General features: G+C 51.4%; 1 protein-coding gene across 4 annotated transcripts in view; it reads left to right on the forward strand.

Annotated features, from left to right (window-relative positions):
* HAUS7 (HAUS augmin like complex subunit 7) overlaps nt 1-15,844 on the forward strand; it is a 43,950-nt gene extending 28,106 nt beyond the window's left edge. For 3 of the 4 annotated variants that reach the window (XM_046673275.1, XM_046673276.1, XM_046673273.1), the window contains 6 exons: nt 7,855-7,937; nt 8,369-8,527; nt 8,644-8,737; nt 9,308-9,520; nt 10,288-10,399; nt 15,594-15,844. In XM_046673275.1, coding sequence (XP_046529231.1) covers nt 7,855-7,937; nt 8,369-8,527; nt 8,644-8,737; nt 9,308-9,520; nt 10,288-10,399; nt 15,594-15,841 — 909 coding nt within the window. In that variant the 3' untranslated portion in view covers nt 15,842-15,844. The remainder of the gene's footprint in view (nt 1-7,854; nt 7,938-8,368; nt 8,528-8,643; nt 8,738-9,307; nt 9,521-10,287; nt 10,400-15,593) is intronic. The other variant, XM_046673274.1, reaches the window with a different exon arrangement.
* Nucleotides 15,845-16,067: the final 223 nt, after the last annotated feature.

A 16,067-nucleotide genomic window follows, 5' to 3' on the forward strand; every position in this document is an offset into this window, starting at 1 on the left:
TTTTTTTTAAAGATTTTGTTTTTTTCCTTTTTCTCCCCAAAGCCCCCCAGTACATAGTTGTATATTCTTCGTTGTGGGTCCTTCTAGTTGTGGCATGTGGGATGCTGGCTCAGCATGGCTTGATGAGCAGTGCCGTGTCCACACCCAGGATTCGAACCAACGAAACACTGGGCTGCCTGCAGCGGAGCGCACGAACTTAACCACTCGGCCACGGGGCCAGCCCCTATCTCACTGTGGTTTTAATTTACATTTCTCTGATGACTAATGATGCTGAGCAGCTGTTCATGTTCTTATTGGCCATCTGTGCATCTTATTAGGAGAAATGTCTCTATTCAGTTCTTTTGCCCACTTTTTATTTGGGTTTTTTTTTTATTGTTGAGTTGTAAGAATTCTTTGTATATTCTGGATACAAGTCACATCAGATATTTGATTTACAAATATTTTCTCTCATTCTGTGGATTGTCTTTTCACTTTCTTGATGTATCCTTTGGAGCACAAAAGTTTTTAGTTTTGATGAAGTCCAATTTATTTAATTTTCTTTTTATTGTTTGTGCTTTTGGTGTCCTATCTAAGAATCCATCACCAAATTCAAAGCTGTGAAGATTGGCACCTATGTTTTCTTCCAAGAGTTTTATAATTTTACCTCTTACATTTAGGTCTTTGATCCATTTAGAGTTAGTTTTATGTATGGTGTAATGTGTGCGTCCAACCTCATTCTTTTGCATGTTGCTGTCTGGTTGTCACAGCACCATTTATTGAAAAGGCTGTTCTTTCCTCATTGAATTGTTTTGGCACCCTTGTTGAAAATCAACTAACTGTAAATGTGAGGGTTTATTTCTATATTCTCTATTCTACTCCATTGACCTATATGTCTGTCCTTATGCCAGTACTACATTGTCATGATTACTGTAGCTTTGTAGTAAGTTGTGACGTGTAAATCCTCCAACTTTGCTCTTTTTTAAGATTGTTTTAGCTATTCTGGGTCCCTTGAATTTCCATATGAATTTTAGAATCAGCTTGTCAATTTCTACAAAAAAGCCAACTGGGATTTTGATGAAGATTGCGTTGAATCTGTAGGTCACTTTGGGGAGTATTGCCATCAACAGTGTTACATCTTCCTATCCATGAACATAGGCTGTCTTTCCATTTATTTAGGTTTTCTTTCATTTCTTTCAAAGATGTTTGGTAGCTTTCAGTGTACAAGTCTTGTACTTCTTTTGTTAAATTTATTCCTAAGTATTTTATTCTTTATGGTGGTACAGAAAATAGAATTGTTTTCTTAATTTCATTTTTGTATTGTTCATTGCTAGTGTGTGGAAATACAATTGATTTTTGCATATTGCTCTTGTATCCTGCCACCTCACTAAACTTGTTTATTAGTTTGAATAGTTTTTTAGTGGATTCCTTAGGATTTTCTCTATAAAAGATTGTGTCATCTGCAAACAGATATAGATTTATGTCTGCCTTTCCAATTTGTATGCCTTTTATTTCTTTTTCTTGCCCAAATGCTCTGGCTGGCACCTTCAGTGTAATGTTAAATAGAAGTGGCAAGACTGGGCATCCTTGCCCTTGTTCCTCATCTAAGAAGGGAAAACATCTGATTTTCACCATTGAAGATAGCTGTGGGTTTTTCACAGATGCTCTTTATCAGGTTGAGGATGTTCCGTTCTATTCCTAGATTAAGTGTTTTTTATCATGAAGGGTGTTTGATTTTTGTCAAATGTTTTCCCTGCATCTACTGAGATGATCATGTGGTTTTGTCCTTTATTCTATGCTTCCGTCATTTGTGACGTACCAAGTTTCCTTTTGGAATATTTCACTTCTGTCTGAAGAACTGCCTTTAGCAATTCCTTTAGAAGTAGTTCCAAATTCTCTTAGATTTCATTTGAGTATGTCTAGTTCCCCTTCATTATTGATGGATATTTTCACTGATACAGAATTCTGGGGTGGAATTTCTTCTTTCTCCATGGATTCCAATGAGAAATCTGCAGTCATTTGCATCATTTTCCCTCTATGGGTCATGCGTTGTTTTTTTTCCGCTACTTTGAAATCGTGTTCATTGCCATTAGTTTTCAGTAATTTGATTATACATTTATGGGGAGATTTCTTTGAGTTTGTCCTGTTTGGATTCGTTCAGCTTCTCAAATCTGTAAGTTTGTGTCTTTTGTCAGACTTGGGAAGTTTTCAGCCATTATTCCTTCAAATATTTTTTCAGCCTACATGCTTTTCTCCTCTCTTTTTGGGCCTCGTATGACACACACAGTAAGCCTTTTGTTATTGTACCACAAATCTATGAGGCTCTTAATTTTTTTTTCAATCTTTTTTCTGTCTGTTGCTCATATTGGATAGTTTCTGTTAATCTGTTTTCAAGTTCACTGATTCTTTCCTCTGTCCCCTCCATTTTGCTGTTGAGTCCCTCAGTGAGTTTTTTATTTTAGTTATTCTGTTTTCCTGTTCTAAAATTTCCATGTGGTTTCTTAAAAAAAGTATTTTCTGTTTCTTTGCTGATGCTGTCTATTTTAACTTTTGTTTCAAGAGTGTTTATTACTTATTCAGCTTTTTTATAATGATTGCTTTAAATTTGTCAAGTAATTCTAGTGTCTGTGCCATCTTGCCATTGGTGTCTGTTGATTGTCTTTTTTCATGCAAGTTCAGATTTTCATGGTTCTTCATGTGCCAAGTAATTTTGGATTGCGTCCTGGACATTTTGACTATTACTTTGACTCTGAGTCTTGTTAAATTTTATGGAGAATGTTGATAATTTGTGTTTTAGCAGGCACTTAACCTGGTTAAGTTTAAGCTACGAGTCCAGCCCTCTTCTCTAGCCTGTGGTCCCAGCGTCAGGTCTATTTCCACAGCCTTTGTGCCGCTATTCAGGCCCGTCCTGCATGTGCGCCACCCAGTGGTCTGGCTGGGACCTGGGCAGCACTGGTCTCTCCCCTGGTTTAGTAATCGAAGTCTTAGGTATGCTCACCAAGACCAGATTCACCCTTGCACAGGTTGGGGTGAGCCCAGGTGTTCATAAACGGATTTACGGGTCACTTTCCCAAGCTCTTCCCTCCATGTCATCTCTTTGATACTCGCTGGTTCCCGGGGAAAGGGGCTCTCCTTTTCCATCCTCCAGCCATAAACCACCCATGTCTGTGACTGCACCACAGCTGTAGGAGAATGGAGGAGAAGAAGCAGTCACAGGGTTTGGCCCCATAGCTCCATGAATGGAGAGGAAGGTCTCCTGTCCTCAGAGTGTTCATTCCACCTTTGTTGCTGCTGCCACTCCCGCCATGATATTGCCTGGGGTCTGAGAGAACAGAGAAGAGGGAGAGAAGAAAGGACGAGGATTTCTCCCAGTGTCTCTGAGCGCTCAGGGTTCCCTTTTCTGGAGCTTGCCATCTGTACCACCATGCTCCCTTTTGAGTTTGGGCTGAGCAGAGTTCAGGGCTGGGGAGAGTGGAGGAGAGAACACGGTGTATCACTGCCCATCTGAGCGGAAACTGCGGCTTCGGGTCTGCCTCCCTGACACACCTGCTCACAATGACTTTTCCGAGACTGCAGACGCCTGCCACGTGTGTTCTGGCCTGCTCTGAGGGGTGGGCGTTCGGTGGGAGAGGACAATGGTCCCTCTATCTTACCCGGAGCTGTAACCTTTCCCTTAGTTTTTATTAAAAATTTTTTATTGTGGTAAAATGCACACAGTATAAAATTTACTATTTTAACCATTTTTCAAATATTTCCCGGCAGGCCCTGAGGGAAGCCTGCTCTTTTTTTTTTAACATGTTTTTATTATGATAAAATATGCAACATAAAATTTACCATCTGAACCACGTGTAAGTGTACAGTCAGTGACATTAAGCACATTCACAGTGTTGTGCAACCACCATCACCTTCCATTTCCAGAACTCTCTTCTCCATCTTCCCAATTTTTAAGCCATTTTAAAACATAAAATTCAGTGACATTTACTACATTCCTGATGTTGTACAACCATCGCCTCTGTCTAGTTCTGGAATATTTTCATCACCCTAAAAGGAGGTGCCCTGCCCTTGAAGCAGGCACTGGCAATCCCTGCTCTCCTGTCTCTGTTCCACAGCAATGGAGGCACACGCTGTGTGGCCTTTTGTGACTTGCTTCTTCACTTGGCACAATACTCTCAGGCGCCATCCATGTTGGAGCATGGATCAGTACTTCATTCCATTTTAAGGAATAAGAAATAAAAGCAAAAGAAGAATTTACGTTGGCATTATTGAGAACTGGGAGTTGGGGCACAAGAGAAAGGAGATATGGGAGTAAGATTATTAAGTTTGGTCAAAATCAAACCATGTAGTTTGGAATTGGAATAGGGAATGTCAGCATGAGCGCCTAATATATTTTACCTAAAAATATGTGTGTGTATGTATATATGTGCATTGCTTTGCTTTGTCCCCTGAAGAGGCTGAGAACAGTGACACCCCAGTTGTAACACAGGCTTGGGGCAGGAAATGTACCAGTTGAATCAGGGACACCTTGTCACACCAGACAGCAAGGCAGCCATCCAAGACCTCTGGTCATGTCCAAAGGACTCAGGAGGCAGCTAGCAATAGAAGCCCTCACTGGCCAAAGAGGGGACGTTGTGGGGACGATGCTTGTACTGTAAGGACATTGAGTGCAGTAGACTGAGGCCCTTCATGTATGTTTAAATCCATGAGTTTATAACGATACTTTTAAAAAGTCATCATTTTGAAGCACAAGCAACAAAAGAAAAAATAGGTGAGTTGGATTTCATTAAAATGAAACACTTCGGTGCTTCAAAGGTCACTGTTAAGAAAGTAGAGAGAATCTTTGTCAGTCATATAGCTGGTAAGGATCTAGTATCCAAATCTGTAAAGAACCCTTACAACTCAATAATGAAAAGACAAAGAACCCAACTCAAAAATGGACAAAGGATCTGAATAGACTTTTCTCCAAACAAATGGCCAATAAGTGCATGAAGATAGTCACCATCACTAGTCATCAGGGAAATGCAAATCTAAACCTTGATGAAATGCCGCTTCATACACACTAGGATGTCTACTAACAAAAAGGCGACTAAGAAGCACTAGTGAGGATGAGGAGATCGGAGCCCTCCTACCGGCGGGCAGGGATGTGCACCGGGGCAGCTGCTGTGGGAGACAGTCAGGCGGTCCCTCAAAAGAGTCGGCGTGGACTGACCCAGTGCTTCCACTCTGAGCTCTGTCCCCAAGAGAGCTGAAAACGTCTGTCCACGCGGAAACTTGTACCGGAACAGGAAGTATTACACTTGCTAGCCCCCAAATAGAAGCCACCCAAATTTCCATCAACTGGCAAATGGATAAACTAATTAACAGTTAAAAGAACAAATTACCAATACGTGCTACAATGTGGATAGACCTTGAAAACATGCCGAGTGAAAGAAGCCAGACACAAAAGACCACATATTGCATGATTCCATTTCTATGACAGGTCCGGAAGAGGCAAATGCAGTGACAGAAAGGAGATGAGTGGCTGCCAGGGGCCGGGGTGGGGTTATGGGGAGTGATGGCTAATGGGGATGGGGTTTGTTTTAGAGGTGATGGAAATGTCCTGGACCTACGTAGTGGCGATGGCTGCGCAGCTCTGGGACTATGCCAACAATCACTGAACTGTACATTTAGAAAGGGGGAATTCACGGTGCGTGCATTGTTTTGCAGTAAAAAATACCAGCACAGCTGAATGAAAAGAACATATCTGAGGGAGTGCTTCAGGCTAAAGAACGGAGAACAGCCCTGAGGTGGCGTGTACTTGGCCCGTTCCAGAAATAGCCAGCGGGCTGGTTTGGCTGGAGGAGAGCTCAGGGGCAGGCCATGTGGGATGCGGTAGGCCAGGGGAGGCCTTAGGGTGCTCTTGTCATTGTAGTGGATGGTCACTAGAGTTTTCCTTAAGCAGTGTGGAGACAACCATGGTCATGGCGTGAAAGAGGTGGCTGGGTAGAGACCCGTCGGCGGGCTGCAGCTGTGCCCAGCCCTTGGGTACTAGCTTAGCAGGGTGTGGTAGTGGAGGCAACAGTAGGCGGAAGCAACCAGATTGGGCCAGGCCCACTGGGTTTGCTGCTGGAGGGATTGGGGTGGGAGCTAGGGGAGGGAGTCCCAGCCGGAGCATGGAAAGGTCTGGGGCTTCGTGGATTCACTCGGCAGACCTTTCCAAGTGTCCTTGTTGGGTCAGGCCCTTTGCCAGGGAGCAGAGGGGAGACAGATGGGATGAGGCCTCTCTCCTGTGCTGCTCCTGGACCAGTAGAGGCTATGGACGGGCTTCAGGGATGTGGCTGCAGTCCAGTGTGGGGACTCTTGGGTCTTAGAGGGACTGGGCCCTGATGACCCACAGAGGACCTCTGTGGTCTGGGCCTGTGGCCTGGGGAGCTCAGGGGGTCGCTCAGCCCAGAACTGCCTGGTGGGGTCAGTGCCACTGTCCCAGCCCCACCCCATGGTTGGCAGAGCCCTGAGCAGGGGCACCTACCCCTTCCTGGGCATGGGGAGGGGGGTGCTATCGGAGCTGAATCTATGCTGAGGAGGGGACAGCAGGCAGGGTGTCCCAGCCGTGGCCACTGGTCAAGGCTTTGTGAGATCCTGAGTGACAGCTGCTCTCATGTTTCTGTCTGGGCTGTCCCCTGAGTTGACAGTGTCCCATCCCCCCCCCCTCCTGCTCCCAGGCTGCCCTTGAAGTGTGTCACTCAGGCTTAGAGCGCCTTGGGCAGAAGGGGAGGATGAGTCAACAGGAGGTAGTGATGAGGCCCATGCAGCCAGTGGCAGGCTGAGGGCATGGAGATGGAGATGTCAGAAGCTTCCAGAGACACTGGTCTTGTTGATGTGGCCACACAGCCAAGAGCCAGGTTTGCAGGGAGTGCCAGGCAGCTGTAGCCATGAGGCCCAGCACCTGTGGACAGGGAACCAAGCTGCAAACATTATAGCAGAGCGCACTCCTGTCCCCAAGTCTTCTCCCTACCCAGGGCTACCTGGCCTGAAATGCCACTAGGAGCCTCTTGGCCCTTTTACTTCAGCTTGTGCCTTCCACGCACACTTTAAGTGCAGATGCTTCTTGGAGGGTTTTATAGTTAAGGTGCCAGCAAGGCTGGCTGAGTGAGTCATTCTGGTACGTTTCTTGGAATAGGGGATGTGTCAGGGCAGGGGCACCGAGGGGCTAAAGTGGAGAGAGAGGCCCAGCTTTCTTTCCAGCACCCCTGCTCACGGGCCTCCCTTGAGCAGGCTAGCCCTCTCAGGTCATTCGTGTTTGGGTCCTGGGGATCGGCTGCGAGCCTCCTCCACTTTCTGGAAGGAGAAGGGAGCTGTAGTTCTGAACCCTTCAGCTCTTGGCCAGGCAGCCCCTTTGGAGAGGAGCACGGTCGGTGCAGTCCCCCTGCATGGCCTCGTCTTGCTGTGCTGGTCAGCTTTGTCCATTCCTGGCTGCGGAGGGTGGATTGCCAAGAACAGGCCTCCTCCTGGAGGTGTTCCTGTGGAACGGGCCACCATCGGGTCCCTGTGGGCTGTGTTCTGCCTTCAGCCGGCTCTGCCGTGCTCCGCATTCCCACCCAAGAGGCGGCGCTGTAGGATGTGTGATGAGCACACGCTCCCATCTATTTCTGTGGTACTTGCCACTTTCCAGAGAGTGGTCCCAGGCATCACTGCAGCCCGGGGCTGGGCTCGGGCAGGGAGCGCTCATTGGTGGCAGCCCCTGAGGCCACAGTTCCCCAGTCAGTCCTAGATGCTGCTGGGCAGGGACCAAGGAGCTGTCGGCTCAGGCCCCTCCTTTCCACTAGCCCCAGCAGAGTAGGATGTCGGGCAGGGGCACCTGGCATGCCTGGCCAGTGGATGCATCTGGCTTTCCCTGCCCAGGGCCGGGCTTGTGCCCAGAAGCAGCTGTACTTCCTGGACCAGCTGCTGGATGTGATCCGGAGCTTGACCATCGGATGTTCCAGGTGAAGGCTTGGGATGGGCCCTCCATACAACAGGTGGCGGGCGCCCTTGGTCCTCTGGCTGGAGCTGGGGGGGGTAGGGGGCCTGCTGGGCACCTCGGCCTGCCACCAGGCACATCTCCAGCTGGGGTTTTATTCCTCGCTGTGGTGGCAGCAGCTGCCTACTGGCCCAGGAGCTGTCTGTGTGCAGGTGTGGTGCTGGGGCCCTGCAGGCGGACGGGCTCTTCCAGCGGGCTCGGCTCTGGCTGCCGAAGCATACAGGGCCTGGAGGAGGCACCTTCGCTCGGCCTCTCCACCCAGTCTTGTTTTGCTTCTTGGGTCTCCCCTATGGGACTGAGAGCTCCCTCACCAGGGGCCTCAGCTAGGCTGCTGGCTTGGTCCCTGGAGGCTGTGCTCTGTCCCATGACAGCATGGCCCTGGGGCTGTCTTTGCAGTGCGAGGGAGCACTTTGAAGACACCAGGGAGAAAAATGAGGTGCTGCTGGGGGAGCTCTTCTCCAGCCCCCACCTGCAGATGCTCCTGAGCCCCGAGTGTGACCCGTGGCCCCTGGACATGCAGCCTCTCCTTGACGAGCAAAGTGACGATTGGCAGAGGTACGTGCCCTGCTTGGTTCTGGTACCTGGGGCACACCCTTCCACGTGTGACCCGTAGGTGCCCCAAAGCTCGTGATGGCACAGAGCTGGAAGTGTCCCCCCTTCTCTCCCTGCAGGGTCGGCCCCTCTGTTGAGTCGGAGGAGAAGGTGGTGGAGCTGGTCAGGCAGCTGCAGGAGAGCACTGTTAAGCTGCAGGCACTCAGGGTAGAGGTGAGGGCACCAGCACCTGGGGGGCTACAGAGCTTGGAGACGAGGGCCTGCCTGCAGGGACTCCGGTGTATGTCCTAGGGCAAAGAACGTCACCTCCTCCAGCCTCAGGTGCCCCATCTTTACAATGGGTATGTCATGAAGCATAAGTGAGGTGGTGCGTGCGCAGGGCCCGACGGGTTCTACAGTGTGATGGGTCTCAGCCCGCATGAAGGGCAGACAGGCTCTGGCCAGGAGCCTGGAGGCTTTCCGAAGAACAGAAAGGATCGGCCTGGGCCAGGCTGTGCACCAGGCCCCAAGCTCTGGGCTTTCCCGCGCTTTCTTGCTTCTGGCTCTCCCAGCAGCCCTTGGCCTGGCATCCTTATTTTCCTGAGGAGGAGACGGAGGCTGACACAGGCAGTTCAAAGCCGAGTTGCTCTTTTCTGTCTCTGGTCTTATGTCTCCTGGTTTGCGAAAGCATGGCATGGCCAGCAGACCCTGCCCCTTGAAGAGGGTTAGGGAGCTGGTGCCACAGGGACAGGAAGGGCAACCTTGAGGGACTCTCCACCTCTGGCTTTGCCGTGCTTTGTGCAGCACAAGCAAGGGGCCGAGGTGAGCGGGGCTGACGCCAGCACCCTGGACCAGAAGCTGCGCCTGGTCATCTCTGACTTCCACCAGCTCATCGTGGCTTTCCTCCAAGTCTACGACGATGAGCTGGCTGAGTGCTGCCGGCGCCCAGGTCCCTACCTCCACCCATGTGGCCCCATCGTCCGGGCCGTGTACCAGGCTCTGACATCGTGCAACCAGGTAAGGCTCATCCTCTCCTCTCCCTCTCCCCCTCCCTCTCAGCTGTCACTGCAGCCCCCAGCAAGGGACCCAAGGGCTGGGATGGGGCTGGGAGGGGCTTGGCCCAGACTCCCTGCAAGTGGGTAGCACCGGTGGGCTATGGCCTCTGGGCTCTGGCCCTCACCCTGGGACCTCGGGCGGCTTGGGGCAGGCACTTCTCCTGGTGTCATGGAGGGGATGAGGGCTGATGTTGACGCCCCCCTGAGGCCCCCACGCTGGGTTTGGTTATGGTTATGAGTACAGTTGCCACATGTGGACCTCTGACATTGGCTCAGGGCTTCCACGATGTTTGTCTTGGTTTTTTAACAGAAAAGCTCCTGGGCTTCCAAACCCTGACCAGCCTGTCCTTTGCGATTTATCAACAGGGCAAGTTAGGGTACAGTCTTCTCCCATCAGAAAGGCCCTTTTATCTTGGAACATCCATTTTCCCATCATGCCACTGACTTTGCTTGGCTACCAGTGTGGGATGGGCATGTGACAGTGTGGCATCCCCGCTGGGCTAGGAGGGAGTTAGGTTGGAGAACTCTGATTGGTGACTCGCCAGCTAGCTAGGAGTCCTGCCCTCACCGTGCGTGGACTGTCCTTGGGGGTGAATGTCACATGGTCAAAGGCCTGGGGGGAGCACATGCTCAGTGGGAACCTGTGTGGGAAGGAGGAGACGCTTTCTGTGGGTCAGACCACCAGCATTTAATGTCCACACAGCCTCTTCCTCCCTCCCTTGCTCCCAGCTGTTGAAAGCGGTCACGGAGGTCACTGGCACCTGGGCGGAAGCCATGGAGATGGTGAAGCAGCAGCAGGGTGAGCAGATCTTTTGGGGCAGCAGCTCTGGGATGAGTCTAGGTATGTGGTCGCCGCCTCTGTGGTCAGGGCCGGGGCTGTCCCAGTGCGCCTTGGCTTAGTGCCTGTCTCATGCGTGGGCTCCTTCTGTGCTCTACCAGCATTTGGGGAGCATTTGGGGACTGGTCCTTTACTTCTTTCTTTTTCCCTTGAAAAAATGTTTTTGACATTATAAAATAAAAATATTAATTATAGAAAATTGGGATAACCCAAAGACGTACAGAGGTCAAATAAAAAGTCTATAACCTGGTGGCCCAGAGGCGGTCAGGGTGAAGATTTTGGTCTATTTCCCTCTGTTCTCTTTCCTCTCATTTTTTATTTCTTTGTATAAGTTCTGTCATCACAACATGTGCACTTTTATGTTCTTTGTCTTGGATCTCATTTCAAGCATTTTCCCATGTTCTTGAGGTAACGTTTTTAGTTTGCTATAATTTGCTGAACGTTTTCTATTACTGAGCCATAGGTCATTTCCTGTTTTTTACTATTCTGCATAATTCTGTCGCAGGATTTGCAATAGTGAAAAATGGAAGCAACCCACAGTTTTCCCGTTGGGTAAGGCTTGGGTAAAGACTGGTGTTATGTGTATGGCAAGGTCGTATTTGTTGTTTCAGAAGTTGGTTCTGATGATGTGAGGAAGTGCATGTTACAGAATGTCAAAGGGAAAGTGCAGGTTGGAGTTCGCGGTCTGATCTTGCCTTCCTAAAGGAGGAAACTGGGGGAGCCCCTGCTGCAGCGAGCCAGCGCGGAGGTGGTGATTTCCTCTGTGTTGGAATCAGAGGCGCTTTGTTCATCTCGTGTTCTTCGTCCTGCTCCGTGGTCTTCAGATGTTCCCCAGTGAACATGTATTACTTAGGTGCCCGCCCCCCGATTGTCAGTCTTTACGAAAGGGTGCAGTGAACATGTTTAGACAATGAAGCACGTTCCCGTCTGAGACTGCGCCCTTAGGACGGGGTTCCCCACGCCATCAGCTCATCACTGCTTGTAGGGCCAGCCGGTGGCCGTCTCCCCGGAGCCGCCTCAGGGCTGGGTTTGATCCCTCCCACATTTCCGCTATTGGATGGGGCAGAACTGTGTCTGACTTTAGTTCTTATTTATCCTTTTTTTTCAGTAAGTTTATTTTTTATTAAGGGAATAGACTTTCAGACAAGATTTTTTTTAAAAAAAGAAAAATAGCCTTTAGGGAGGAGTCTCAATTCCCAGGGATAGAATCATGAAATAGTTGGATATTTTCGCTGTGTCACTGCAAGCCCCCTTTCATCATTTCAAATGATTTTAAAGCGAAGGCTGTGTAACCACGACCCAGGCCAAGAAATAGGACCTGCCTAGCCCCCTGGGCAGCCCCACATGCCTCCTCCTGCCCCCGCTAACTGCTCTTCTGATGTGGTGACAATTACGTCTCTGAGGTTTGTCTACCACTTATATGTCTGTAACTTGTTCATTTTCACTGCATGTAGCTGAGGTCGGCAAACTTTCTGTGTAAAGGGCCAGGTGGCAGCTGTTTAAGACTTTGCGGGCCATTGGAACCAGTCCCTTTCCTCTCCTCCTTCCAAGATCCTCTGGGGCTTTGGCTTTTGACAGTTTGATTATAATACGTCTGTGTGGATCACTTTGAGTTTCTCCCATTTGGAGTTTTTTGAGCTTCTGGGATGGGTAGCTTCATGTTTCTCATCAACACCCGCCCAGACAGTTGACGACTCTTCCTTCCCCTTCACTTCCTGCTTGCTCTCAGCCTCAAGGTCAGCCAGAGGCAACGGCTCAGGGCCTACTCAGGCCTCTGCCAGCGTCTGCACAGCACCAGGCGTGCGCGGGGCCTTTGCGAGTCCCAGGACAGGCGGAGCTTTGCACAGCCCTTGCGGTGTCTCAGCCCCAGCCTCTCCTGCCCGCCTTTTTGGTTCGTCTGTTGTCTGCCCCACCTCTTGTCCTCCGCCTCAGCAGCAGCAACTAACGCATTTGCCTGTGAGTGTGTCCCCCCAGTGCAGCCCCAAGGAGTGCCTTTAGGTCACGGAGCTTTGCGGCCTCCCTTTGGAGGGCTGTCCTTGTGGGGACTCTCCAGCCAGCCCTCTCCTCGGGCAGCCAGCTTTCTTGCTGCTCTTGGCCTTGGCACACACACTTGCCACATGTAGACCTGGCACTCAGGAGTCTCTTTTTCTGATTGAGCTGCAACAGAATCCTCGATTCTAAAATTTATCATAACGTTTATTCTGATCACCACTGTCATTGTGACTCTCACCCCCAGTGTATATAATTGCTGTTAGTAAAATGCTTGTAATCCATGTTATCGTTAGTATAGTAATGGTCGTCAGTGGGCTTCACCGTGTGCCGTCTCACCTGTGATCACAGCACTGCTGGCAAGTCTTACCTTTAGACAGGCAGTTTACGTCTAGGCTCTGGGAACCGCTCCCTCCCCACCTCTGCCCCTCTGTGCTCTGCGTGCAGAGAAGCACCTGCTTGCCCTGGAGCTCCCAGCCGCCTCTGTGGGTCTGGAGGGTCACAAGGGAAAGCGTACCCCAAATGGTGGTGGCTGCCTTCTGCTCAGAGCGGGCAGGGCCTGTGGGGGCAGCTGGCCTCACCAGCCCTCTGGCACTGCTGCTGTCAATGCAGCTTCTGGATTTTGTTTGAGATGAGTTCTTGGGCTGTAGACCTGCCAGAGAAGCGATCCATGCCAACTCCACACCAAGGGCCAATCCGAACGGCCTTTGCACTTCCCTTGTTCCCACCTAGCAAATGGAGGGCCTTGGTCTCCATGACCAACCTCCTCAAGCCCTTCCACTGTTGAAGGTCTGTGAGTCTGTGCTACTTCCCCTCCCGGAAGAAGAAGCTAGGCCACCAATCTGGGTGCCAGTAGCCAGGCTGTGTTGGTCGCATGTCCCCACATCTGAAGTGAGGCACTTGGTATGAGGGGCTGGTTGTGCCTCCTGGGCCTGTGTTCAGAGCCTGGGCCTCGACTGCACAAGGAGGGCCTTGGCGACGTGGGTAACCAGCTCATCCCATTGTCATTCACCAGTCACCATCTTGATTGGGTGGACCTGAAGCCCCATTTGCCTCCCAGGCCTCTAGAGACCCCAGTACCATGAAAATATTGATGCATTTTGAAAACGAAGCAACCCCCTCAGTGCTGAAGGGGAGTTGATGGCACTGACGTGGAAAGATGATCACAGGTTTCTGGAGCCTAGAGAGTGGATGGGAGCAACTTACTGGATACAATGAATGGAGAAAGCCACAGCCAAGAAGACAGCCTGAGCGAGCAGCGGAGGAGCCGGTCTGCCTGGTGGAGCTGTCACAGTCTCAGGGCCATGTGGCTGGCAGCCCTAGGGAGAGGGCAGTGGCGGATGGGCCAGAGGCAGAGGGCACAAGCACAGCAGGTGTGTACGGATTGGTGCTCCCAGTGAGACCCTAGCCTGCTCTCTTGTGAAGAAAACAATTGACGTGAATGGCACACCCAGGCTCCTTGTGTGGCTGGTGGCCCGCGGGAAGCCCACCTCTTTTCTGGCCTCTGAGGTTCCGTGGCACGAGGGCTGGTGCCTGCCTGCTGAGCTCCTGGAAGGGGGCCCTGCAGGAAACAGATGACTCCGACAGAGCAGAGCAGGGCCGGTGTGCCAGCTGCCCAGACCACTTCTCCCCAACCTGGATCAGCACCATGGAAGAGAGAAGAAAGACCTAGAAAAGCAGGGCAAATGTGGCATTCAGAGAACTTTCCAACAAACTTGAATTGACATAGTCAGTATCATGTCCAAACATACCTAGAAAACTATGAAAAACCAACAGAGAAAAACAAGCAAACGCTCTTAGAAGTTAAAAACAGTTGCCAAAGTGTTGGAAAAATCAAGAGAAAGAGTAGAAAGCAAAATGAGGCAACAAATCTAAGAATAGAGAGAAAAGAGACAAGTAAAATGAGGACAAAGAGAAGTGGTGCAGAGGCTGGTCCTGGCGGCCCCAGGCTCTCCAGAGAGAGGAGGGAAGATGGAGGCGGGGGTGGCCAGTGAAAGACAGGCGTACAGAACTGAGGAGACGCCTCCAGGTTCCGGGTGCAGAGCAGACGGGACCCAAAGGACGCACCCCCAGACCCAGCCTCCTCAAGTCCAGAGTAGCAGAGAGCCCACAGCCTCCAGAGGGTAATGCCTCGAATGTTTGGGGGGCCGGGGGCTTCCAGACTAGGACCTGAGACCCAGCCAAGCTCCGAGCCAAGTAGGTAGAGATGAGCCCAGGATGAAGGGAGACATGTGAGCTGACGAAGCACCCAGGGCGGGGGCAGCCCCAGAAGTGGAGTGGGGCTGGAGGGGGCCTGGAGGCTGGGAAAACCTGATGATTCGTAAAGGCAGGTGACACCCAAAGGAACCTAGGAAAACCCCATCTTTGGAGAAATGCGATGGAGGCGGCAAGCATGCTAAACCAACCCCAGCGGGAGCTTTGATGGCCAGAGGGGAGGCTCGTTGGGGCTGGGCCTGGGTGGGCTGAGCTCGGGCCCAGCTCTGCAAGGAGTCCGCCCTGAGGCCCGTCACCCCAAGGCACACCCCATGATTCCTGAGCTTCAGTCATCCTTGGGATGGGCAGGACCACATGCCAGTTAATGAGTTGGCCATATGGGAGGGGAGAGGACCACCCGGAAGGAGGGAGGCAAGTTGGTGGATGAAGGACTAGGTGTCTGCTAAAGTTAAGGCACCACTGCCAAGGAACCCAAAAGAAGAGCCCTGCCCCTGAGGGTGGGGGCTGGGGGGAGGGAGCTCAAGTCCACGCATTCTGTGCCCCATGGCCATTATCTGAACTTGGTACCTCCAGAGGCAGGTGCATGTTATGGCGATGTCCCGTCAACCCTGAAAGCCAGGCAGCACTTGCCTGCAGGGTGGGGTGAACAGCTAAGACCCATGTCATTGGATTTGTTTGGGTGTGCAGGTTACTGGTCTAATTAAAACTGAACACACTGTCAAAATCAGAACAGCCCCCAGCTCTTGGGCTCGGGGGTAGGGGGTGGGCAGGTGAGTGTGGCCCCTCAGCAGCTCCTGGCTCAGGCAGTTTCTGGGTCACAGTCGGAGTCAGGCCCCCAGGCTGCAAGCCCCTTGAGGGCCAGGTGCAGGGGTGCCCAGGGCCTGAGGAGAGCTGGTGAAGGGCGTGCCTGGCTGGGGGCGGGAGGGGAGCTGCTGCTTCTCGGCCAGGAAGCGCTAGACTCACTTTGCTGGTGACGTTTTTCTTTTCTCTGCAGCCACCAAAATGGAAGAACTAACCCAGAAATACAAGATCTTCGATGCCGGTTTGCACAAAGGCACAGAGTTGGCTGGGAGCAGGAGGCTCCGACCCAGAGATACAGGCAGCTGGGAAGGGCCGAGCCAGCATCAGGAGAAGCAGTTACAGCCCCCGTGTTCTTTGGGCACAGCCTCCAAATGCCTGGCGCCTTCGGCTCCTTGGGAGGTGGAAGGAGTCAGGGGGCAGAGGTGGGGCAGGGCGGTGTGAGCTGGAGAGAAAGGAAACCAGGTGCTGCGAAGTTGCCTCCAGCCTGCTTTTTGCTTCCACGGCTCCAAGTGACTGCCTCCTTCCGTCTGCTGTCTTGCCTGGGCTGGGGGAGCCGTAGTGCCCCGCTGCTTCGTCCTCCTCCTTCTCATCCTGGCTGTCCTTAGGCCTGGGTGCGCCTGGCTGAGGACCTCCTGCTGTCCTACGGGGCCTGGGCCCTGCACCTCTC

Source organism: Equus quagga, chromosome 10 (genome assembly GCF_021613505.1).
Source record: "Equus quagga isolate Etosha38 chromosome 10, UCLA_HA_Equagga_1.0, whole genome shotgun sequence".
Classification (NCBI taxonomy): domain Eukaryota; kingdom Metazoa; phylum Chordata; class Mammalia; order Perissodactyla; family Equidae; genus Equus; species Equus quagga.